Source organism: Pteropus alecto, unplaced genomic scaffold (assembly GCF_000325575.1).
Source record: "Pteropus alecto unplaced genomic scaffold, ASM32557v1 scaffold86, whole genome shotgun sequence".
In the NCBI taxonomy this organism is placed as follows: Eukaryota; Metazoa; Chordata; class Mammalia; order Chiroptera; family Pteropodidae; genus Pteropus; species Pteropus alecto.
In genome coordinates this window covers 8268212-8295594 of record NW_006442109.1, presented here as the reverse complement: position 1 = coordinate 8295594, position 27383 = coordinate 8268212, and the positions used below count along the sequence as shown (strand labels likewise).

Sequence of the window (27383 nt, the reverse complement as noted above, 5' to 3'; positions counted from 1 at the left end):
GGGAAAGGGATGAACGCAACAGCTTACGGAATTAGCAAAACAGGAGTCTCCATTCAAGTTGCGGTCAAAATGCTGAAAGGTACAGTCGAGTACAATGACAGCTGCCCGGATGGGCCATGCAGGCTCTCACCTCTCACCTCTCACCTCTCACCTCTCACCTCTGGCAACCACCAGTCTGCTCTCTGTATCTATGATCTTGATGTTGTTTTTTTTGGGGGGGGTGGGGGGGGCTCTACATATAGTTATTTGTCTTTCTCTGGTTGACTTATTTCATTTAGCATAATACCCTCTAGGTCAGTCCATCAATGTTGTCTTAAACGACAAGACTTCATTCTTTTTTATAACTGAATAATATTCTTATGTGTGCATACTACATCTTCTTTGTCCATTCATTTACACACACACACATACTGCATCTTCTTTGCCCATTCATCTCTCAATGGACACGTAAGGTTATTTCCATATCTTGGATGTTGTAAATAATGCTGCAGTGAACTTGGGGGTGCATATATCTTTTGAGTTAGAGTTTTCACTTTCTTTGGATAAATATCTAAAAGTGAGATTACTGGATCATGTGGCACTTGTATTTTTAATTTTTTGTGGAACCTCCATACTGTTGCCTATGGTGACTACACCAATTTATATTCCCACCAGTGCACAAAGATTCTTTTCTTCACATCCTCGCCAACACTTGTTATTTCTTTTCTTTTATATATATAATAGCCATTCTAACAGGTCTGAAGTGATATCTCATTGTGGATTTTATTTGTATTTCCCTGATAATTAGTGATAGTGAGCATCTTTCCATGTACCTGTTGGCTATCTGTATGTCTTCTTTAGAAAAATATCTTATTCATATCCTCTGCCCGTTTTTTAATTGGACTGCTTGGGGGTTGTTTGTTTGTTTTTACTATTAAGTTGTCTGAGTTCTTTATATATTTTAGATATTAAGCCCTTATTAGATATGCATTTTGCAAATATTTTCTCCCCTTCAGTAGGTTGCCTTTCCATTTTGTTGATGGTTTCCTTTGCTGTGCAGAAACTTTAGTTTGATGTAGTCCCATTTTTTTATTTTTCCTTTTGTTGCCTTTGCTATTAGTGTCAAATCCAAAATATTGTTGCCAAGACCTTCCATCAAGGAACTTACTACTGCCTATGTTTTCTTCTAGGAGTTTTATACTTTAAGGTCTTACTTTCAAGTTTTTAATCTGTTTTGAGTTAATTTTTGTGTATAGTGAGATAGTACTCCAATTTCATTCTTTTGCATGTGGCTGTCCAGTTTTCCCAACACCATTTTTGAAGAGACTCTTCTTCCTCACTGCATATTCTTGGCTTCTTTGTCATAAATTAATTGACCATATATGCATGGGTTTATATGGGGGCTCTCTATTCTGTTCCTTTGATCTTTCTATGTATCTGTTTTTATGCCAATACCATACTGTTTATATTACTAATTTTTAATATAATTTGAAATCGAGGAGCGTGATGCCTTCAGATTTGTTTTTCTTTGTCAATATTACTTTGGCTATTTGGGTTTTTTGTGGTTTCATACACGTTTTAGTATTTGCTTTATTTCTGTGAAAAATAACATTGGAATTTTGGTAGGGATTACATTGAATCTGTAGATTGCTTTAAGTAGTAAGGACATTTTAACTATTAACTCTTTCAATCCATGAGCACAGAATATCTTTCCGCTTATTTGTGTTCTTCAGTTTATTCTATCAGTGTCTTACAGTTTTCATGGTATAGGTCTTTCATGTCCTTGGTTAAATTGACTCCTAGGTATTTTATTTTTTTTGATACAATTGAAATGGTTTTTTTTTTTAATTTCTCTTTCTGATAGTTTATGTTTAGTGTATAGAAATGCTAGAGATTCTGTATATTGATTTCGTATTTTGCAACTTTACTGAATTCATTTATTAAGTTCTGACAGTTTTTTGGTCTTTAGGGTTTTCTCTACATACTATCATGTTGTCTGCAAATAGTAACAGTTTTATTTATTCATTTTCAATTTGGATCTTTTTTTCTTTGCTTAATTGCTCTGCCTATGACTTCCAATACTGTGTTGAATAAAAGTGGTAAAAGTGGGCATCCTGGTATTCTTTCTGATCTTAGGGTAAAACTTTCAGTTTTTCACCATTAAGTATGATGTTACTTGTGGACTTATATATAATCTTTATTATGTTGAGATCTGTCCCCTCTATACACACTTTGTTGAGAGTTTTTTTCAATCATAAATGGATGTCGAATTTTGTCAAATGCTTTTCCTGCATCTATTGATATGATCATAGGATTTTTATCTTTCATTTTATTACTGTTGTGTTTCATATTGACTGATTTATGGATGTTGAACCATCCCTGCACCCCTGGTATAAATCCCACTTGATCATGGTATCTGATCCTTTTAATGTATTGTTGAATTAGGTTTGTTAATATTTTGTTGAGGATTTTCGTATCTATGTTCATCAATGATATTTGGTGGTAATTTTCTTTTCTTAGCATCCTTGTCTGGTTTTGGTATCAGGGTAGTCCTAGCTTAATGAAATGAGTTTGGAAGTGTTTCCTCCTCTTCTGTTTTTTGAAAGAGTTTGAGATAGATTGATATTTTCTTTGAATGCTTGGTAGAATTACTATCTGAAGCTGTCAGGTCCTGGACTTTTGTTTGTAGGGTTTTTAAATTACTGATTCAATAATGTTACTAGTAATTGTTCTGTTTAAATTTTCTGTTTCTTCATGATTCATTCTTGGAAGATTGTAGGTTTCTAGGAATTTATCCATTTCTTCTATGTTGTCTGTTTCATTGGCATTTAATTGTTTGTAATAGTCTCTCATGATCTTTTGTATTTCTGTGTATCAGTTTTAACATCTCTTTCATTTCTGATTTTATTTATTTGAGCCTCCTCTCTTTTTTAATGGTAAGTCTAGCTAAAGGTTTTTTCAATTTTGTTTATTTTTTTAAAGAACCAGCTCTTGGTTTCACTGATCTTTTCTGTTGTCTTTTTAGTTTCTATTTAAATTCATTTATTTCTGCTCTGATCTTTGTTGTTACCTCCCTTCTACTAACTTTTGGCTTTGTTCTTTTTCTAGTTACTTAAGGAATAAAATTAGGTTATTTGAGATTTTTGTTTATTTGTTTCTTGAAGTAGGAATTTTGCTATAAACTTCCCTCTGAGAGCTGCTTTTGCTGCATCCCATAAGTTTTGGTATTTTGTATTTCCATTTTAATTTGTCTCAAGGTATTTTTTTTTATTTCTCTTTTGATTTCTTCATGAACTTATTGGTTGTTAGTAGCATGTTGTTTAGTCTCCCCATATTTGTGAATTTTCCAGTTTTCTTGTATTTGATGTATAGTTTCATACCATTGCTCAGAAAAAAATACTTATTATGATTTCAATCTTCTTAAATTTGTTAAGACTTGTTTTGTGGCCTAACATATGATCTTTCCTGGAGAATGTTCTCTGTGCAGTTGAAAAGAATGTGTAATGTTGCTTTTGGATGGGATGTTCTGTATATATATACCTGTTAAGTCCACTTGGTCTAATGTGTCATTTAAAGCTATTTTTTCTTTACTGATTTTCTTTCTGGATAATCTGTTTATTGATGTGAGTGGGATAGTAAAGTTTCCTACTATTATTGTAGTGGTATATGTTTCTCTCTTTAGGTCTGTTAATATTTCCTTTATTTAAGTGTTCCTATTTTGAGTGCATAAATATTTATAAATATTATACCCTCTTGTTGCATTGACCGATTTATTAATATGTAATGGCATTTTTTGTCTTTATTACAGTCTTTCCATTCCTCTTTATTGTGAAATAATAGTCTGTTCTATGGATATGTCACATTTTGTCCATTCATTTACTAATAGAGGGACATTTAGATTATATACAGTTTGAGGCTATTATTAATAATGCTGCTGTTCACATACAAGTCTTTATTTGGTTCTACATTTTCATTTCTCTTGAGTAGGTGACTGGGGGTTGTTATCATCTTCCTTTAAAAATTTGTAACCACGGTGAATCAGGTCATTAAATACACATCAGTTTTGAGAAGAAATAACCATTTACCATTGATACATAGTATATAATCAGTATAATTAACTGATATTTCATATTTTGTTAAAGATAGAATAGGAAACTGATAACAAAGTTTATATGATAAGTTTAAAGACACTTTAAGGCTGATTTTTATTCAATTACAAGCTCCCGTAGAAAACCTATTATCTTCTGCATTACATAAGACCCTATTTGTAAGTTCCTTCATTTTCCCCACTCTGATATTTTTCTAACCTTCTAAGCATCTCAAATCATTAAAGAGAACTGCATCATAACTACCTATTATCTATATGGGCTCTCACTCTGCAACTCAAATATTCATTACATCATCATTAATAAACCCAGCTTACTGTGACATCTCACTGAAGGAGTGGCAAAATATTGTGACAGGAGACACATGTGGGGAATGGGTAATTGTTAACTCTTCTTTAAATAGCATTTAACATTCTAGAAGAAGTCTGCCTTCACGTTGGAACTCATAGAATCAAAGTGAACTTTATTTAGCATTTGGGTCGGGTCCAGTATGTTAGATTATCCACATCCTGACTTTCTAGGGTGAGAGTCATTGTCATTTCCAGTTCTACAAAGCAGTAACTTCCAGTATGTATAGTACATTTAAGTTTACAAAATGTTTCTCCCATTAATTTTATTCATTCAACAATTCACTGAGTTCCAGCTCTGTGACAGGCACTGCTAAGTTTCACTTAATTCTCATGACAACCTTGTCAGTGTAGGAAGATTAGATATCGCCCTTGATCTTGTATATCATACACACACACACACACACACACACACACTCTCTCTCTCTCTCTCTTTCTTTCTCTCTCTCTCTCTCTTTCTTCTCATGTCGTTTCTGCTGCTTCCTCTGAAAAGGATCAGACCAAGAATCTATTCTGACTCTTATAAAAGTCTCTCTTCATAAAATGACTGATTTTTTTTTTCCCTAAAATGATAGAAGATAAGAAACATCTGATATTAAAAATGGGTCACTTTGCATTGTACCTTTATCTCACTTTTTCCAATGTGATATTGACCTCTTGGACAAAATAGATTAAAACCAAACCTCAAATTAGGAAACACCAAAACATGATATTTCATATGTAATACAAAGGGAATTAGAGTTAATTTGGTTTTTCACTATAGACTTATGTTTTATATTAGATGAAGCTTACTTCTTTTTAGTGGTCTGAAAAGAATCTGTAATTTCAGGATTCTGCACACCTCATTTGTATTTTCTTTGAGAAAATGTCTTAGTTAAAATCAATGCCCTAGTATTCATTTAAGCTCCCTTGCCTTCAATAAAACTAATTGATAAACCCTAATAATTAATGGCCTGATTAAACCAAAATGACTTACATCTGCCCTGATGATTGCCATTTATAATCAGTCACTTTAATGACTCATCTTTTCTGTGCTTTGCTTACAGAAGAAAGGCTATAACATTTTTAAGTGAGCTGAATGAAAAGCTGTATGCCTTCAATTGTTCCTTGTTTTCTGTAACTTGATTTTGCATTAAAATAAGCACAAATATAACTACCTTCTTAAAAGTAATTTTTCTCCCTAATCTGTTTTGCTATTGTCTATGACTTTGAGTGACATTGAAAACAAACCAAAAAGAAAAGGAAAAGAAATCGAATAATTTTAGTATTCCTGGAGCTATTCTTGAGAGTTGTAGCATTTGTATGTTTTAAATGAAGACTTGAAAGTACTAAGTTCAGTGACTGTATACTAGGATTGTTTATACCTCATATAACTGGAGTATTTTATTCAGATGAAGTGAAACAAATCACAGGAGCTTTCCTCATTCCAACATTTAAAGAAATTTCATTTGCTCAAAATTCTGCCACATGAATTCAGATTTAGCCTAACTAAATAAAACCTTAATATCAAAAAAGGATTTGAGGCAGCTTATGATATAAGATCAAAACAATGAACAAATGACAAAAAACAAGAATTTTAAAATAAAGGGCTATTTAAAATAAAGGGCTATTTCCAGTTCTGCATAGGAAGGAATCACTGCTATGGGACTTACCCTTCATTGAAAACTACTAGAAAACAACAAATTTTTATGAAACATCTGTTTTCAGATGTTAGAGAAGCAGTACAGGACTATGATTTTTGAGAGAAGGCAAACCGATGAGGTGAGCTCTGTAATCACCCAAACTTTCTGCCTGGAGACAATTTCAAGACTGCAGCATAGAGAGGGGGAACCCAAAGTTCTTACTGAGGTGAAGTGAAGAGACAAAGTTTGGAAATAAAGCAGGCCAAAATGGCTAGAACGTATAGGGCAGAGTCTTAGAGAGGCAGAAACTGCAGGAAAAGGGCTCAAGAAATTGTATAAGAACCTCCTTGAGTGTTTCGCCAGGTATCAACCTCCGCATTCAGAGGGTGAAATCTTATAAAGCTAGACAATGAACCACTGTCAGGGAAAGAAAATTTCTGGGGGACCTATAAACTAAACAATTCCCAAAGTTTACACAAGTTGGGAATTAAAAAATTCCAACCAGCCAGAGTAGAGGGACCCTGTTGAATACATTGGAGCATCCATTGAGACTTTAGAAAGGCCATGCTTTAATAATGAGACTAAACAAGCCCTAGAGAAGAGGGTTACTCTAGGCTTTCTATAAATAAAAACTCTAATATAAGCTTCAAAATAATTTGGTTATCTGCAGATAAGTTAACTACCTGTCAGTATCAAATCCTCATTAAAGGATGATAACAAAATTCAGCACTTAGCAAATATAAGATTTATACCTGGCATCCAAATAAAAATTAGCAGGTGAACAGAGTATTATTGTTCTAATACAGATGAAAATTTATAACTAGGAGTAAAATCAGTCAGTAGAAATAGGACCCCCTACCCCGAGATAATGGACTTAGCAGACAAGGATTTTAAAACAGTTATTATACAGAACATATATATATTCAAGGATTTTAAGGAAAACATGAGCATCATGAGGAGAGAAATGGAAGACATAAAAAAAGGAAATCTAGAGATGAAAAGTAAAATATCTGAAATTAAAATTTCACTTAATAGAATTAACAATAGATTAGATTCTACAGAAGAAATTATCAATAATGTTGATTTTAGAGATAACAAATTATTTAAAATTACTACAAAGTGAAAAAGAGACTAAAAAAATGAGCAAAGCCTCAGGGACCTTTGAGACAGTATCAAGAAGTCTAAGGTATATGTGTAACTAGTGTCTTGGAAGGAAAGGAGTGAGAAAAGGGAACAAAAAATAATTTTAAGGAATAACAGCCCCCAACTCTTCAAATTTGATGAAACCAAAACCCATAGATCTAAGAAGGTCCACAAACCCTAAGCAGGATAAACACAAAACCATGCCAAAGCATATCAAAATAAAAAATTTGAAAGCAAGTGATTTAAAAAAATTTTAATAAGGAAAACAATACATAAAGAGGAATAGAAATACAAATAACAAAAAGCTATACATGCCAGAAGATACTAGAAAGACATCTTTTAAATATTAGAGGAAATCCTGTCAACCCAGATTTCTATATTTAGTAAATATATTTTTCAGAAATAACCATTAAATAAAGACTTTTTTCAGGCAACCAAAGCAGAGTGAATTAATTAGTAGACCAGCATTATAAAAAATATTAAAGAAAATTATTTAGGGCAGAAGGAAAATGATACCAGATAGATGGTTAGACCTGCACAATGGAATAAATAGCACCAGCAATGGTAAACATATAGACATAGAAAAGACTTTTTTTCTTACTTTTAAATTTCTTGAAAAGATAATTATTTAAAGCAGAAATAATGACAGTGTATCATGGAACTTAAAAGACATGTAGAGGTAAGATATAATAAACAGTAGCACAAGGGATTGGAGGAAAACTATGGTATTGTAAGGTTCTTAAATTATAAATGAAAATCCTAATTATTATTTGAAATTAGACTTGAAGAAGTTAAAGAAATATATTGTAAATCCTAGAAAGCCATTTTATAACAAAACAAAGTCTCTGCATTCATGGAGCTTCCCTTCACGTGGAGAGAACTGTGAGGGAACAGATTTACTTTTGCAGATACAGTATGTTGGTGGTGCTAACTGTTAAGAACATTGAAACAAGGCAAAGGGAAAAGAGATATCTGGGATGAGAAGGTACTGCTGTTCATAATGGGTGATTGGGGAAGACTTCTCTTAAAAAGGTAATATAAGCAGAAGCCTAAAAGAAGTGAAGGAGCAAGCAATGCATATATATCAGAGCAGAGTATTCCAGAGATATGGAGCTCCAAAGTAGGAGCATTCCTGGGGTATAAGATGAAACAGAACGGGCAGAGAGAGGAGTAGGAAGGAGAGCACAAGGTAGTAGGGGGCCAGCTCATAGAAGGTCTTAAAGATTATCATGAGGACTTTGCGTTTTTCGCTGAGTTGGGAAGCCCATGGAGGTTTTAGGGAGAGAAGTGACATGGTCTGATTTAAGTTTTAAAAGGATCACATTAGCTGCTGTGTTTAACACAGACAATAGCGAGCAAACATAAAAATAAGACCAGTTTAGTAGCTTTGTTGAGAATGAGGCCATATGGTCTGGCAAAAATGCCTCCTCATAAATATTAAATTGGTTTTGTAGTTCTAATTATTGAGCTTTGGAAATTATTTTCTTTCAGCTAGTATTTTCTCAAATTCAACTTAAATTTGTATAGTAGCAATAGAAATAATTCTCTATGCAATAGTAGTATTAACCAAGTGGTAATCAACCAAGCTACACAAAATGGATAATAATAATACCTTACAATTATAGTGTTTGACAGTTTAAAAAAGTGATTTTGTATTCATTATATCATCTAATACTCACAGTTCTTTAAGGTTGACACAGTGGCTACTATTATTTCTCTATAGAAGTGGAAACTTAAAAATCACATACCAAGTTCGTGGCAGGACCAAAATGACTAAAACCCAGATCTCTTGTCTCCTAGCCTCATTCTACTGGTTTTATTTAAAGGGGTCTGTTATGTTCAAATGATGTCTCTAGATGTTGATAGGGAGGGGGATACTTAATAGCAAATTTAGTATATTATTTAAAAAACCACCTAGTGAGCAAGATACTGTGCTCGGAAGGAGTACATTCAAAGATGTATAAAGCATATTCCTACCCTGTAAACTTACTACTTGGGGTGGTGATACCTATAACAGTAAATATAGTAAGTAACTACTAGTAGAAAAATGTTATGTGCTCAGTTTCAAACAAATAGTACAGATAGTAAATAGTAAATGATTTAGCATTTCAAAGAGAGCAGTGACTTTGATGGCCTGAGTAGTTAGGACAATAGGGAGGCAGGGTACCTGAGCTGAAAATGGGCAGGATTCAGTCAAAATACTAAGGAAGGATTTATAAGCCTACGGTGAGGAGGAAGAAGAGAACATATAGCATGAACAAAGGCTTAGTGATGGGGTTGTTTTGGTTGAGTTTTTTTTTCCCCTCCAAGACAATAATTAAAACAGTCTAGTTTGAATACAAATGTTGGTTTGAAGATGACGGAAAGACTACTACTTTCATGCATAAAGTATTACTGAAAATTAGACTGAGAGGTAAAAGTTCATAAATCACACAGTAGGCTTACACGTAAGTTAAAGATATTATTGGAGAGCTAAAGAATTCAGTAAAGTTCTTATACCTTGACTTTTGGAATATAATCTAGCAATTTCGTTGTTTCATTTTTTCTCTCTATTGATCCACTTAAATGCGTGTCTGATTAAAGCTAAAAATTTGTTCAATTTAACATACCTTGTGATTTCCAGGCAGCTCCTTTAGGAGCTCAAAATATTTGTTCATTAGCTTTCTCCATCTGATGTGCTAACTTTAAAGTGGTTTAAGGGTGTCAATACATAAAAGTAGATCATCGAAAAGACAAATATTCAAAGTTGAGGTCCTATAATGAGACCAGGCTATGTAGAGTCTAACATTTCTTTCAGTTCAGCAAACATTGAGTGTCTGTCTCCTGCAGCTACTATGATGTGTATATATTGTACTAAATACTGGGGCACATTTGAAAGCACAACTCTAAGGGAATTCATCTTTTGGTGGTGAGGGGAGGTGTCAGAGAATATTTAACTTCCTCCTCAAGAAGAGAAATGATTTAGTAAAAGTGCTACATTTAATGTTGGTGGTGTAAGATTTGTATTGAAATTGGGGAAACTGAAGGCAAAGCGATGAGTTGGTAAAAGACCTTACACCTGCTTAGGCATACAAACTTGTATTCAAAAAGAGACACTGCCCCGCCTCAAAGGAAGTATATGCATGTGTTATCTGAAGGGTGTGCTCCAGAAACATGTTCCACAGCTACCCCTTGATCACTGAAACAGAATCATCATACTGCTTGTTCATGGTTTCCATTCATTTTCTTGTCTATTCAACAAATAATTATTAAGCATTTACGATATGCTCGGCACTCTTCTAGAGGCTGGGAAGAGACAAAGTTCCTTCATGGAGTTTACATTCTACTATCAGTCAGGCAACACTAAATAGCTAGTGTATGAGAAAGTGCTGAGCATATAGTAGATAGGGTTCAATAATTGTTATAGTTTGAACATGAAATTTGATTAAGTACCTACTCTTGGCAAGATACTTTGTTGGGGTACTTCTACCTGTGAAAGGGTAGAAGGAAGGAGGAAGATGAACTCATTTACATATTTTTTAAGTTACATAAAAAATTACGAGTCTCTTGTTCGGTTTTGGGGTAATTAGGATTATATGCTATATTAAATATAACAAGTTATCTATTCCGGACCACTTTTGCCATTGATGATGAAACGTTGAAGCAGGTGCTGCTCTGTACCATCAAAAATGGTGTGTTTTTTTTTCCTGCTTGGGTGGTTTTTGTGGACTCCCTGAATTCCTGAAAGGCTCATTGTTGTCACTGACGATGCTTCCCAGGAACCCTTTGTGTCATTATTTAGCGACTGACTGCCTTGGCAAAAGCTATGTCAATTCTTTTGTTAACTATAACAGCAGTCAAAAATGATGTGAGGGAAGAGAAGGATAAATGAAACAAAGACTGATATGTGCATGCATGCACACACATACACACATCTGTTAGATCAATTTCTGAGTATCATCTAAAGTAGCACTTGTCACGTAAAATCAAGAAAAAGCATTACAGCATTCATTTCCTCATTGTTTTATTCAGATGTGACCAGTAACCAGCAACATATGAATAATTTTTTTGTTTGCTTCATTTTGGCCTTACTGTTTATTAGATGGGAGTAGTAGTTTTATACTAAGCAAAACTAAGCCTTTTGTGCAAATTCTTTGCAAAATTATACTTTCTTATCTACCTACTTTTTATCAGCGGCTAGTGATAGGATGATAGGTATATTTACAATTGTTGGAAGCCAAGGTTTTACTTGACTTTTGCTCGAAATAAACCCTTGCTTCTATAGAAATCAGAATGGTTGGAAGTGAAGGAGTTAGGACCTTATATTTGCCTCCAGATAAAATTCTTTGCATTAAATCTGTGATTAGACTTCCAGGTTGAACAAATGATGTCATTTCTGTAATATGATATGGTGTGTGTGCACACTTTTTTTTTAGAACAAGCACTGTAAATATGGAATAGTTACGTGGACTTTTCTCATTCCTTTTTAGATGTGAAGCCTTCCAATATGCTGGTAAACACAAGGGGACAGGTCAAGCTGTGTGATTTTGGAGTTAGCACTCAGGTAGGTCTCTTTTTTCCTTTCTGCCTGCTCTCTTCTCTGCAACATCTTTTTATTTTCAATTTGCTCTCTGGATTGAAAAATCACCTAGCTGCCAGACAAACAGAACTCTGCATCCTCTCCTCGGCTGGGAGTGTGTTATTCATTTTTAATCTCCGAGAGAGTTTCCTTCATCAGAATATGATTGTTCATTGTTTAATGACAGTAAAAACTGCTGATATTGTAATTACTACTTACGAATAGCAAACTTCATTGATATGCAGCTTTGATATGAAAGCGTTTTGGCCAGACAAAAGGGAGGGCAAAGTGGGAGCTGTGCCTGGGGAGCCCAACTGGCCCACAATAAAAATTAATATTGGGAGCAACAATGGTGGAGGGCCATTACAATGTGCAGCACAAATTTTAATTAATTTCCATTTTGGGCCTCCCCTGAGAACCCTGGTGATAGTGACCCATGAGCGTGCTGCGATGTTGATTTGAATTGCAGCCACCTTTACTCCCAGCCAAACACGAAGACCAAAGCGAAGGTCATCGTTGTATTAAGAGTTGTCAAAGTCTGTTATCCCTCCAGCGTATTTAGTGTTCGTTTCATTCTAGTAACGCATGGGGCTTTATTCACATCTTGAGCCATTTGACTAAAAAATGAGTATGTTCAAATTCTACTTCAAATTGACTTTTTATATCAGGCGGGTTTGGGATACTAAAGCGATAAGCATCCTGCTTAAGTGAATTTGTTTAAGGTTATCTGCTATAAACTGTAATGCTGTGCTTGTTTAAATTAGAAATCACATTCAAAAGAAAAGAGATTTAATCATTTTTAATGCCTTTGTAGATAAATTTGTTCCCTTTTACATAATTTTTAGTTGATTTATAGAAATGATGATTGTAGGTTAAATGAGGAATAATTGCCCATTTTATTTCCACATTATCTTTATATTGTTCTAACAGACTGTTTTGTCTCATAGCTGGTGAATTCTATAGCAAAGACGTATGTTGGAACAAATGCTTATATGGCGGTAAGTAAACTTATGCAAAAATAACATTTAAAACCAACATCTTTATGTACTTGGTAATGTATAATTCTTGAATTAATTCCAAAAGCTTTAGCCTAACAGATCATAAATTACAAAGTCAATTCAATCATGATTCAATTTTTAAATCTTTCTAAAAGACATTAGGGTTTATACAGGAGCTACCAACTTATCTGACTTTGTTGATCTAACTGGTTGGCTCAAGTGTGAAATTCTGAATTTTGAAGTTTAATCCAACAGAAAAATTGCACTTATAGCATATTGGTTACTTTGCCACATTGTTTATTTAATTACCCCTCAAGTATACCAAATTGTCAGTCAATAAAATTGGTCGTTTTTTTCTAGGAATGCAAACGTGGTTTGTCACCAGATCAAAATTAAATTATTTATGTGACCATCTCGTACTAATGGATCTCTGAGTGTAAGGATTTAGCAGACAATTCTCTTTAAAATTTGTATATCTATATTCTGTTCACTCGTTAGGTTCATGCCTATTGTAAGATAACTTATTTAGTTCCACTGAAATAAATTTACCAAGAATAAAAAGCAGAAGCAAGGAACTATTTCAAAGACCAACATGGACTTGGCTTTAACCCTTTTTATTCCTACCTTTTAGGTAAGAGAATTTATTGTGTTCATAAAAATGCTTTTGTTTATTGGTTTCCATAGTCACTTCAAGAGTTGGGGAGAGAGGGAGACAAGCAGGAAGCTTATCTAATATAATTTTTGGAGCAAAGTTTTGTTTTAACATCCTAAAGTTGGTTTTTTTATTGAGAGTTTTAGATTTATTCAGGTGGTACATTTCACTTCCAATAGTCTTTATATAGCATGAAGTTAAACAATGTTACTATGCATAGAACCCTGTATCTTATTCTCAGAACAGTGCAAAGCATTTTTTTAATTGAGATACCAGAATAGATAATTTTGGTCTTATATTGTTTTTAAAGAAAATCATTCTTTCTGACTTTTCTAGGTGATGTGATACACACACACACACACACACACACACACACACACACACCACCCCTCTGAAGTTATCATATCTGTTTTTATAAAACTTAATCACCATTCTGGTCCTACAAAGTTAGCCGAGATTGGTGAGCCAAATGCCATAATTTCAGTCTTTGAAAGAATATGGAACACTGTGATTAAAAAAAAAACAACAACGTTATAAATAAAACCACTTCTCAATTACCCATCATGTTCTTAGTAGCTTTAAATTGCTCTAATAATTAAATTGCATTATGTTTGAATGTACAAATCCAGATTACAATTGTCTTTCCCAGGTGTACATTAAAGAAATTACTTTTTTCCCTTTGTGTTTATGGATGAATGTGATGCGTCCATCTGTTAATTGAAAATATGAGGATTAAAATTATAAAATGTTAGCTCAGAAATTTAGCAAAGGTAAATTTGCTTTATTTCTTGGGTGAGTGAATTCTAGTCATCAACTTTGTAGTTCAAGTTGTAAAAAGCATAAGATACCTAGGAAGCAAAGAGTAATAACCTTGATAGTGAGCTTTGCTCAATTCAGCAGGCCGTCGTTGGCCATGTTACTTACCTAACTCGTGTGAGGTCAGAGGTTGAGAGTGAAGGAAGATGGAAATAAAATTATTCTGTTATAGGTATTCATCCCTGACTTCTATCTGCTGAGTCTCACAAGGGAGAAGAGCTGGGGTTTTGTTTTTGTTAACCACAGTTGTTTCTCATTTTAGCTGGTCTATTTTGTAACTCTGAGTTCTACATGAGGATCTCTACCAAGTGTCAGTGAACTACAGCTCTCCGGGCAAATTCAACTTACTGCCTTTTTTTGTAAAGAAATTTTAAAATTACGTAGTAGTATACAAACACACGTACAAACAAGTACATGTAAAGCTGCTGAAGTCTGAATAAACTGTAGATTATAGCAGCGTCAGTTTCCTGGTGGTGATATTGTGTTGTAGTACAACCATTGGGGGGAACTGGATGAAGGATGCACAAAACCTCCTAGTATATATAATTTTTTTGACTTCTTGTGAATCAATAAGTATTTTTAAATAAAAAATTAATTTAAAAAAAGAAAGTTTTATTGGGCATGGCCATACCCACTTGTTTACATATTGTCTTGGTAGCTTTAGCACAACAGTGCCAGAGTGGAGTAGTCATGACAGTTGCAGTAGAGACCATATGGCCCACAAAGTGACAAATATTTAGTATCTGGCCCTTTAGAGAAAAAAATTGCCAACCTCTGATCTGTTCCAGTGAAAGCTATATCTGAAACTAAGTACCTTCAATTAATCAATCAATATTTACTGAGCATCTTCCATGCTGTTAACCAGGTACAGTGTAACCACTCTGTAATCTTCATAAGAGATGGGCAAAGTAGGAAACATGGCGTTTTATATGGCCATGTTATGTGTGACATAATAAAGACTTAAGTTGTACTAAACATATATTTAGAGAATAAGAAGGCTTACCATGTATGAATTTGATGATTCAAGCAGTATGTGAAAAAGTCACTTATAAGAGAGAGATCACTGTGGAAAGGTGAGCAGCAATTTAGAAATAGAAGGTTATGTGACATGGGTGGGGGTGGAGGGGTGAAGTAGAGGACAATAAATTATGGGAATATGTAATTATGTAATACTCTCGTTTTTACATCCATTTCCCTCATTTTATATTCATACATACTTCTGTACAGTGATAACAATAATAATAGCTAACAATTTACACTATGTGCCAGTTACTCTTATAAAAGCTTACATATGTTAACTCTAAATTCTCACAACAGCCCTATGAGATAGGTAATATTCTCACTTTACAGGTGAGGAAACCGTGGGATAGAGAAGTTACGTGACTTGCCCAAGTTCATAAAGCTAGTAAGTGCCAAAGTCATTATTCACACCTAAATAATCAGCCTCCAGAGACTAAACTCTTTACTGCTGTGCCTCTCACTATATCCAAATTAGTTCTGTGTTGCTCCACATCTAGATTATGAACTTCACAGGGCAAGGTTTATTCTGCTCATTCTGTCTGTTTAGCTTCTCATACAATGCTAAATGAATGAATGAATTCATAAAAACCGCATTTCAAATGTGATTTATTCACTAATTATAAGAGAGCATTTGTTTTCATACTAAGTATCTTAATTTTATTGTAGGGTATAGAAGACCCCCAGATCACTCAGATACAGTTAGCCAGGCTGCTCAAATATTGAAAAGAAAATAAATCAAAGAAATAGTCTTGCATGTGCAAATAATCTTACTTGAGTCTCCTGTAACAAGTATAAGGTACAAGCAAATGATAATTAAGGAAAAGACAGGGAGGCTCTTCCAAGACCCTAAGCCATTAAAAAATAATAACAACTTATTGGCACACTAAGCCATGGAGCATGTAGGAAGCATACTTGGAAAGTCATCTGGTCAAATCTCATCATGGACTTACGAGGAGACAGACCTGGAGAGCGGAGTGGCATGTTCAAAGGACACATTACATTTTAGGAACAGGTAATTAAGTTCAGACATTTTAATCCAAAGCAAGAAAGATTTTCAACTATATTTTGAAAAGATTTCATCCAGAAGGATTACAAATGGGGTTCAGAAGGCTTAGGAGGCTTATAGTAAACCATTTCTCAGAAATTCTACTTACTAAAAATGTTACTCTGTTTTAAAATATAAGTCCCTAAAACTTTAACCCACTATTTAGTTATTGTGGTTTGTTTATTGTATATTTTTAGATCAAATATAAAAGTTTGACATGATCAGTATGATTAACTGAGGTTTTGAAAAATTCTTACCCAAATACTTGACCCTTGGGATCAGAAAGTCAAACTAAATTACTTGTTTTTTTTTTTTTTTTACCTCTTGAACATTTTTTAATACCCAAGCTATTCCTATCCTTGGAAATTATCTTTACCTGAATAAAACCTATACAAATTACATGATGCAATTTAATTAGCCATGCTCATGCAGTGATGGTAATTGTGGTGGTGATGATGGGAAGGAGGCTAACCTTTATTGAGCATTTCCATGTGGCACATACTGAATCAAGCACATGGATTCATTTAATCTTCACGTAACCCCATGAAATATGCATATTATTATAATTGTCTTCATTTTGCAGATGTGGAAACCAAAGGTGAAGTAACTTAAACTAGCCCAGAGTCTCAGAGCAGGCAAGTAGTAAGAGTCAAGATTTGATTAGAATACCAGCTTCTAGTTTCTGGTAATAGCAGGTTAAGTTATTTGGGCCAACTATTCTGCTGGAAAACACTAAATTTTCAGATGGGATCTCACAACAAAGAGGAAAGCAGAATGTCGGAACACCAAAGCTGCTTATTCCTGAGGCATTTGCCCATACCACAGCTGTACCTCTAAGGCGAGGGTCTCAGAGGAGGTCTTTCTCATATCATGCTGGAAGTCTGAAAGGCTCACTCTCAGTTTAAGAGCAAACAAGAGCTAAAACTTCTTCTCCTCCCCCAGTCTCAGAGAATGGAGCAGAAGGCTTCTTAGAGCTAGAGAAGCAGTAGTAAAAGGAAAATAGGGAAAGCTGTGGCCATAGATTAACTCTGGCATGGATTTGCACCCTGGGTATTTGTATACATGACCTGAGTTGGAAAAGGAGCTTCATATTGAAAACTGGTTTGATGTGGGCACATCAACCTTGGGCCTCAGAGAACCTCTTCAATATTTTTTTTTCAAGAGAAAACACTAGCAATTAGTCAAAGAAAACCAGGCATGCATGAAAACAAAGCAGGAGCAGGAGGCCACAGAAACAGTTGCACACAGATGTCAGATCACAAATTAAAAGTAACATAGTAGGTTTGAGAAAATCCCAAACAAAACTACTAGATTAAAATTAAAAACTTAGTGTTCGGTTGCACATTGGACATAGCAGAAGAGAGAATTAGTGAACTGGAAAATAGATTGAGTTAGAACAGTCTGACTCCAGAACCCTTGTTTAACCAATGTGCCCTGTTACCCACATAAGAATCTTGCCTACTACAAAAAGAAAAGCTCCATTGTTTGTGATATATATTTTGATTCATAGTAACCTAAAGTATTTATGCATACTTTTTCTATTTTTTGAGTAGCCTATTGGAACAGAAATTTCATATCAGAAGAGAGAAGGGATGTACCTTGGTATCTTCCTGGTTTTGACAAGTAAACCCTAGGGTATTATGTTATAAATAAAAATATTTCTAGAATGAGTTAACTAAATGTGGGTCATACATAAATGCCAAGTCACAGAGGGTAGCTGGAAGGAATGGAGTATGCATGCCAGCTCGGAGCCACTGCCTTTAAAAATCTTCTTTGCTTTTTATATCATCCCCACGCCTGTTATTGTTAAGAACAGACCAGGGCTTTTTCTCCTTACACTTATACTTCAGTACAAGATGAGAGCTGTGTTTTCCCTATTATTTAGCTTTCTATAAGTAATGACAGCTGTCATGTCAGAAAGTAACCTGGCTTTAGCTTTTTAACTGCAGAATGTCCATCACAGATATTCTGTCAGTAGTGTGGTACTTGATGGTTGATTTTGTTTTGTTTCAAAGGGGCGAGGACAGAGCAGGCCACCTTGGCTTCCAGTGTGAGAACAGCTTTGAATTTTCCAGCCTCAGGCCATCAAGTCCTGGCTCCACAAATCCAGAATGAATTGGGGCTTATCTTGTGCTTCTGTCAGTTTTAGGGGTCTGAGTACATTGGTCCTGAATAATACACTACGACATATCTACCATATGAATTCTTTAGGATAGACCCACAGAATTGGCTACCTGATTTTGCTGCGCATTCGTGCTTAAGCACTACATCACAATAATCTCGTTTTGTTAGCTTATTGCAAGAATAATTTCTCCAGTGAGAGGCTGTCAGAATCTTGTCCTTAAGGAGTTCTCTTATTTGCCACCTGATATCTGTAACCATTATCACTTTTTCTATTTTTTCTTTTTTAATTTAATTTTTTATGCTTTGTTTTCAGCTTACAGTTTGCATTTGTTTTGGTAGTTTAGTGGGCAAATGTTATGAATGTATTTAATCTTATTGTTGGTCCTGCCAAAAGATTGTGCATATGGGTTCCACTTTTATTTGTTTTGTCTGTACTCTGCGTGAAGTGCTGTATATTGATAACTGTCGGGTAGTGGAATGAAGGAAGGAAAGAGGAAGGGAAGAAGAGAAAGGGAGGAAGGCAACATTTGGTTATTTCTTTAATAATTCTAGAGGATTTTAGGATTTTCATGTTTGCTGGAAGTTCTTAACGGATGTGAATGGCAGTAGGTGGGGAAATTATATTAGTAGAACGCTCCAGGGAACTAAATAATTAGTTCATGCTTAAAACCAATGTGCAGTAAGCATGTTTTCAGTGCTTTCAGTCAGCACACATTGATTGCATATCAGCTATGTGCCAGGCATGGTGCTAGGTATAAGATGAATAAGATGCTCTCTTTGCCTCTAGGAGATACAGACCAGCAAATGGATTATTACAACACAGTGCAATAAATTAATATTAAAGTTATAAACAACATTTTAATGAAATACAGAGGCAAGAATTTGTAATTCTCCCTGAGAAATAAAGGAAGGTTTCACCAAAAAAAAAAAAAAAAAAGGTGGCCTTTGAACAGGGTCTCTAAAAGAAACGTTCACTAAACAGAGAGGAGGAAGGTAGGTCATTGCCTCTGTAGGGAACATGAACATGTTTAGTGACTGGGGCTGAGTGTGCCAGAGAATCACCCAGAGAAATTATTTTTTAAAATGAAGATCCCTAGAGCCACCCTAGAGATTCTGATTCAGGAGTTTCATTTGTAATAAGCACCTCGGGCAGGTCTGTGATGGCTAGTCTGAAGACTGCATTTTGAGAAATACTGACTAGATCCAGACTAGAGTTTGGCGCTTCTGACTCCTAATTCTGGGGGCAGTTTGACACACCGGAAAGAACCCTGATTTTGTAGGCAGACATGCCTGGCTGAGTTGCTGAACAATACACTTAATGCTAATTCATAGCTCTAGACTTCAGCTAGTCACTTAATCTTACTAACTCAGTTTTTACATCTGTAAAATAAGGGCAGTATATCTAATTTTGCAAGATTGTTATGAAATATAGAGTATGCAAAGTATCCAGCCATGTCTGGCATGTCCTAGGTGGTCATAAAATGATAGCTGTTACTATCCTTGTATAATGGCTGCAAACTAAACCTCTCTGTGCCTCATTTTCCTCATCTGTTAAATGGGGATGATAATTGTACCAATCTAATACGGATATTTATGAATCTGAAATAAGGCATACATGAAAAGCATTTAAAACAAAGCCTGGCGCATAGAAATTCTCCAGTAAATGCACACAGTAATGTTGTTGTTGATGATGATGGCATTACTCCTGTAACTAGCTGACAAGTTCTTTATGAATATATCCTAGTACTTACTAAACTAGCAAGGGTTGGGTAATGGGTTTATTCATGTATGAACAAGAAATTTGAGAAATGATGGTGTGAGGGATTAGAACATAAAAAGTATTAGAAGATTGGAATGACCATGTCTGTTAGCATCTGGGAGAAATGGTCACATGACACTTGGCCCTTGGGAAGAATTATTCTTGGTAGGAAAGGAGTTTTACAAGTTAAAAAAATGAAAGAAAATAAGACAGTCCATCCTGCTATCTCAGGGCAGGGCTTTCTGTAATTTTATGGAAAGTAGTCCTGGGAGAAGGCAGCAAGTACATTGAGATAGCCTTGTGGGAACAGGAAGGAAGTTACAAAGTTCTGGGTCCCTGCTAAGCTAAATCCCCAAGATACAGGATTGGAGCCAACTCACCTGAGAGTATCTGGCCCACACCTTCCACTGGTGTATCTCTTGCCAGTGAGCAGTGGATACCCACATTCTCCATCTGCAGTGGGTCAGGATGACCCTGACCCCGGTTACTCTTTATGACTAACATGGGAGCTCCTGAAGGATGATGATTATGGCGGCTGCCAGAACTCCAGGGATGATACAAAGAATGCAGTCTTGGGTGCTAAGAGGGATCGGTTATGAGCTCAGCCCTGCCCTGACTAGCTCTGCTGAAACACTGAACAACCATTCTAAACTTCTGCGAGACCTCTTATTCATTTGTTCCTGTGTGCATTCAAAAGACTTCTATGGAGTACCCTACTGAATGCCGGATCCTGGGGGGGACAGAGAGACCAGGTAGCACCACATCAGTATGAAATCATTCTGTTGAAGTAGAAAATATGCATGTACTAGCTTTTCAGACCAAGTATTTGCTACACATTTTGACTGAAAGACTAACAGAACCAAGTGGACCTTTCAAATTGTTCCTTGGTTCATATCAACAGAAATCCTGATAAGTGGAATAATATGTTGAATAGTAGATGAATCTGGCCAAAGGAAATATGGATGTCCTTTGTACTTGTCTTAATCTTTCAACTTGCCTAAAGTTTGAAATTATTTCCAAATAAAAAGATAAATTAAAAATGAAAGCATCTCTAGTGATCTGGACCCAAAGTGCAAATAAGTGATAACATAATGTTGTGTAATTTGTCACTCCACAACTAAGATCACTAAATTTGGAAGGAGAGGACCCAGGTTCAAGTCTCAACTTAGGACTTTACCTAAATTATTTCACTAATCTGAGTCTGCATTTTCTTCATCTGTAAAATGAAGTTTTCTTCACAGGAACTTTGTGAGGATTCAATGAGATTATATATATCGATATTACCAGTATAATTTCTGTGTATTATCTACATAATACACACACACATACATATAAGATTGCTTTGTTCTTCGTAAAGTGCTATGCAGATACTGCTGGTTCCCATTCCTTGTCTTAGCTGAGCTCATGTTAGTGTATGTGTTTCTCAGGGTAGCTCACATCAGCTCACAAGCAGTCTTCTGTTTTCTTACAGCCTGAAAGAATTTCAGGAGAGCAGTATGGAATCCACTCTGATGTCTGGAGCTTAGGAATCTCTTTCATGGAGGTATGTTGTCTTTTGTAAATAGGTGCTTCTATGCATGTCTGTAATAATATGTTCTATCAGGAAGAATGAAGATTTTGAAAAAATGAAACCTCCAGTGTGTTATGCGTATGTGTACACAGAGTCTAAAATCATTATTTTGATATCCTTACATGGCTTGTGAACCAACTATTCTAAAATGTTATTTCTTACACATCACCTATATAAAACGTAACCTAGAGTGCTTCTTAAAAGTACAGGTTCCCAACTCCATCCAAGGCCAATTAAGTTCATATCTCTAAGAATCTGTATTATTAACATGTTCCCTGAGTGATCCTTATGTACACAAATCTGGAGAACCTATGCTCTCAAAGAGAGATTTCATAAAAATTTTGTGTGATAGTAGCCTGGTTGGAATGCATATATAACTTCCAAAGGTGATTACTTTAAAGAGTACAGCCCTACTCATTTGGATGTATAAGTTCTATATGTTTGTTTAGAAAAAAAAGCCACCTTGTTTCAATATACTCATATCACATGTTGGGGGAAAGGATGTGATGATCTGGGGGAAGATAAGGGGTATTATGTAAAATTACGTATTTAACATAACTTTAATGTCTTTATTCTTGATTGCTATATTTAGAATGGACTTTATCTTACTATGCTAACTGTAGCCCCACTAGAACTCTGTGCTATGGTTTCTATACAGTGACCCACAATCTATAAAAAAAAAATGCATACGATTTATATTAGAAGGACATTTGGATCAATGTGAATTATCATATTATATTCTGGTTACTCATCAGTGCTTCAAGAATTGTTTTTCACACACATTGATTCAGATAAAGGAGGACTTTTTAAAAAATAGAAAGGGGACCATGGATAGAGTTGCAATCAAAATTTTATCACCTTTTTTTTTTTTTGGTCAAATACTTTTTCTGTGATGCTTGTAATGCATGACTGCATTTGAATTTGTTAGAAACTATCTTCAGACTCCATTCACCCATACTTTGGAAAGAAAGCAACAATAAAGTAGTCAGTGTTTATTAAACCATATTCTTCTGTTTCTTTATAAAAGGAAATCTAAGAGGAAATATGATATGTGTACATCAGCTGAGAGGTTAGCCATAATGGTAGACAGATCTCCCAACAAAATCCTGAAGGATTGTTGAGTTAGCCTGTTTCGGGGCAAACTAGTGTTTTTGATTTGTAGGGTTCAGGCCTTGCTGTTATATAATTTCCCTTTGCATGTTTTAAATCATTGTCATTGGATATATTTAATAAATGACCCAATAGAGTGTAGAACATTTGATAAGTTACATGATGCAGAGCTAAGAATCCTAGATTAGAAGTGAAAGTCCTAGATTTGCCACTGGTTTTCTGGGCATCCCTGTGTGAGCCACTATCTCTCACCTTGGGCCTCAGCTTCCTCATCTGTAAAATAATCATCTCTAAGCTCTTTTTCATACTAACATTCAATGGCTCTAAACAGTCTGTTACTGTCTTTAATTTTCTGCAGCAACTCTAGAGTTGTGTGACTTAGACAGTGGTATAGCCTAGCATGGCAGAGGCATAGCAATATTGTGAAGGAGCATAAATGATAGATTTAAGATTTAGAGCACATATAAATATTACTCATTCATTTCTTCCACATTTATTTTTTATTCATATATGGAGGTCCTGCTGTGCCTGCTAGGTAGACAGTGGGGATATAGTAGTGAAAGGACACTCTAGTCTTGACTCTCATGAAGTTGCATTTGGTGAGGAGTGGAATGTGAGGAGAAAGACAGAAAACAGAAGGATAACTAAACATATGACTTGTCAAGTGGTGATAAGTCCTGTGTTTTATACCAAATTCGCTTCGGGTACAAGATAACGAAAAATATGTGATAGAGAAGGAGAGTGAGAGATCTTGAGTCCGTGGAGGAGAAATTGAGGGTGATTCAGTAAGAAAGAGAACTGAAGGTTCTTCTAGAGGTAGATGTAATGAGAATATTACCTGGAGAGTTTGGGAAGTTAGTGGAAAATAAGCACCTGAAGGCGAAGATTCTTTGCTTTCACCACAGTAAGCTTGGAGTAGATGTGATAAATGCTGTTTAAAATCACTATAGATAGAAATGTGAATCTCAATAACATTTTTAAGTTCTGAGTAACAAATCGTGTTCTGAAACATAGTCAATGTCTTTTAAGAATTACTTCTCTTCCATTTATCTTCACTTTTAAAAACAAAACTCCCTTTCTAGATGTGTGCTCTGAGGAGTCGAAACTTTCATCCATTCAGTAATTATTATTTTAGCACATATCATGTGCTAGGCCTTGGAGAGCAGGGCATTCAAAGTTGTGAAAAGCCTGCCTCTGATAGAGAAGACAGACCCATAAGGCCTGGAACAGTGTGATGAAATCTTCAGTAAAATGTTTATGAAGGACTCTGAACCACAGTGTGTGTAGGTAGGGTGGTTCTCAAGAGTTGACAGTTGAGCTGGGTTGGTCTGGAAGAGAGTTTCCTGCTGGGAGAAAGGAGGAAAAAAAAGAGGAGCCCCTCCCCATCCCCTAGCACACTCTAAGGTGGATCTCTGTAAACCCTTCCGGAGAGATCACGTATCAAAATATGCAAGGTCTCAGCTAGGCCATTTCACTACCTGTTTGTGTGGATGCCTTCCTCCAAAGGTTTTGACTCAACCAGTTTATTCCCCTAGGATGCTAGGGGTAAAGAAACAAATGAGAGATAAAATTTAGGAAACTGAGCAAAGGAAGTCCTGAAATTACACAAAAATCAAATAGAGACAAAATGGGAACTAGAATTTTCTACCTCCTCCTAGCACCCCCTGCCGTATAAACTCTTGATTCATCCCTGAGGTTTGGTGATGCAGGAATCAGAAGGTTGCCATCATTGTTTTTAACTCCTAAAATAATGTGCTTATCTCACCCCTGCTTGCCTGCTTCATACTGCCCCTTCCCTTGTTAATGTGCTGTCACTGTCCCCATGGGAGTCATAAGAGGCCTCTTGCCACATTCTTTCATAAAAGATGATGCGACATGCCACTAAAATGTGCCATTTAAAAAGTCATAGACAGGTACATTTGTGCCTTAAGCAAAGAATCTTTAATATCAGACTATCTTTTATCTAGGAACAAAACTGCCTCCTTCTCAGTTCAGCATCCCTCTGTGGGATAAAGTGGGTCTCTTCCAGAATCTTGTCAGCTGCCTATAATATTTGGAGTTGGCAGAAGTAATATAAAGGTGGAAATAACCCTTAAGGGAAAAATTGAGATTATTCAGCTTGACTAGAACACAGCCGTTTTACTAAATGGGAAGCATTTGGCCCCTTTCTGTGTTTTTTGCTTATGGTTTTAAATTAATATCTTTAAATGTCTTGTTCTTATATAGATTAGTATGGAACCAAATAAAGATCACTGCCATGTGTGGGGTTTGAGTGGGCTCACTTCATAATGAGGAAACAAACCCATATGAAAATGCACTTCCCTATTGAGCCTTCATAACAGAAGTCAGTGGGAAAAAGCAAAGAAAAGAAAAAAGCAAAACTCAATAATAAGGGTACAAAATTCCTAAAATAGGATAAACTGGGAATAATAATCCTACCCCCAGAATAATAATCCTACCCCCAGAATATTTGTTTGAATTCTTCTAGAAAGCTTGTAATGATTCAGTTGACTGGGTCTGTTCACTCTGGTGATTGCTATTCAGGACGTCAGAGCTAAACTTTAAAATTAAAAAGCGTTTGGTACATAATAAGGGCTTTTTTTTTTTTTTCCACCAAGTCTGATGATTTTATTTAATCCTTAAGGGTGGGGAGTACCTAAAACATTTTAGGGCACAATTTCTTAATTTCAAAGGCTGCTCAGTGCTTCTCTCTTCTCCCACATAATAGCTTGAAGAGAAAGTCCCACCATTGTTTTTCACTAATTAGTTACTCCATTTATATTTTTGTGTCATTTGAGTCACAATATAAAACTGTAGGTGAGAGGTAAACAGTCATATTTGCAAAAGCTGGATTTTCAGTTGGCCCTTCTTGGGTCAAAATAAGTCCGCATACACCCTCCTCTAGCCTTGCATTTGCAGTACCCAGGACAATGCATATACATTTAAAAAGGCACCAGGCCAGTCTTGTAATGTTCTTATCCTCACAGAGTATGCTCTACAAGTATATGTTCTAGTTTATGATTCTATCTGGTGGGTTATTAATCTTATTAAGGTTGGTGGTAAATAATCTTCTGACAGGCTTTTCTGCAGGAGTCTTACTGAAAGCCCCATGTTTAGTGCATGCATTTTGCTCTTTTCACTTGAGTCCTTACTCTTTTTGCCTTTGTTTGCCTCCTCTCTCTGCCAGTCTCTTGAGTCCGAGTCATAGAACAATCTGGCTCAATGTGTTGGGTAATTGGAGTGTCATCTGGTCCTCTGAGACCCCTCTCTTCAGCATGATCACTGTTCTATTGAAGTGGTTTGAATGATGCGTTAAATGATGAAAGTAAACTTAGGAAAAATGTCTCTAGATAGGTGAAGAACATATGCAGAGAACCACACAAGGTCAGTGTCATCAAAGTAACACCATCTTCTGAAGATTTTTATAGGTGCTATTGTTTTAACAAAGAGAGTTTTTCTTGTGAGTTTTAGAATTACCTTTACCAAGTTAAAAATAAATACATAGAATAAATACTATGCTGTTTGCTCTACATGGAATATCATTTTTCTTCATCGCCCCAAGATTTAAATATCTGTCCTTCATGACTCTGATTCTAATTTCTCCAGCTGGAAAGTAATAACTTCTTCTGACCTGCATCTATATCTTCATTGTGGCATGTGGATTTTCCACTTTGTATTACAACGTCATAGGTTCCTTATGATAGGATTCAAGTTGATTCTCTCAAAATCTCCTACACTCTCTAGCACAATTCCACTGCCCTAGCGGGTATTCAAGAAATCTTTTTGCTCAATTTTTTTATACTTTTACAATGGATTTAAAGCAGATTCTGAAAATAAAGATCAAAGTTTAAAGTTTAAATGGAGCCCTTAACATAAGTGCTTGTAAATGTTTGCTGAATAGATCACAAATTTTTTGCATTTGAAGGACTTTCTGTTTGCCAAAGTATCAGAACTAGATTCAGATGTCGCCTCTACCAATATAAACTATACATCCTTAGATAAGTCATTTAATCTCTTTGGGCCTATTTCCTTATCTTTAGATGGAAGCTCTGCTTCAGAGCTTCTGGACAAATGTCACAATGAGAAAATTAAGCTGTTATCTCTTTTTAAAAGTTATTATCTTTTGAAATGTTTCTACTTGGTTCAAAAAGGCTAGTAATTTGGTGACAGCATGGAATACATACTTTAGCTTCCACTCTCACCTCAGACTCCACTAAGAATAACCATAAAAAGAGTTTGGTACATAGTAAGGGCTTTTTTATGTTATGTGAAAGGGAAAGGAGACAAGAGCAACCAAATTTTGAAGATGGGAAAGCAGATGGACGACAATGAACAGTCAGCTTAGAGCTGAGAATGCTGAAATCATAAGCCAGCAGTAAAGAAAGTAAGAAGCACCCTGATTTACTGCAAAACACCCAAAAGGCTAGGGAAATGGTGGTACCAGATATCTGGACCTAGGAGTGAAGGTGGGACCAAAGAGAAGAGAATTATTTTAAAATCTGTTTGAAAAGCAGTTAAGCTAATTGACTCACAG

General features: G+C 35.4%; 1 protein-coding gene across 11 annotated transcripts in view; it reads left to right on the top strand.

The window, feature by feature from the left end:
• The window catches only part of MAP2K5 (mitogen-activated protein kinase kinase 5), a 239813-nt gene that overhangs the window by 119008 nt on the left and 93422 nt on the right, over positions 1-27383 (top strand). For all 11 annotated transcript variants that reach the window (XM_025038819.1, XM_025038818.1, XM_015596119.2 and 8 more), the window contains exons 14-16: positions 11667-11740; positions 12703-12753; positions 21641-21712. In XM_025038819.1, the coding sequence (XP_024894587.1) occupies positions 11667-11740; positions 12703-12753; positions 21641-21712 (197 nt within the window). The remainder of the gene's footprint in view (positions 1-11666; positions 11741-12702; positions 12754-21640; positions 21713-27383) is intronic.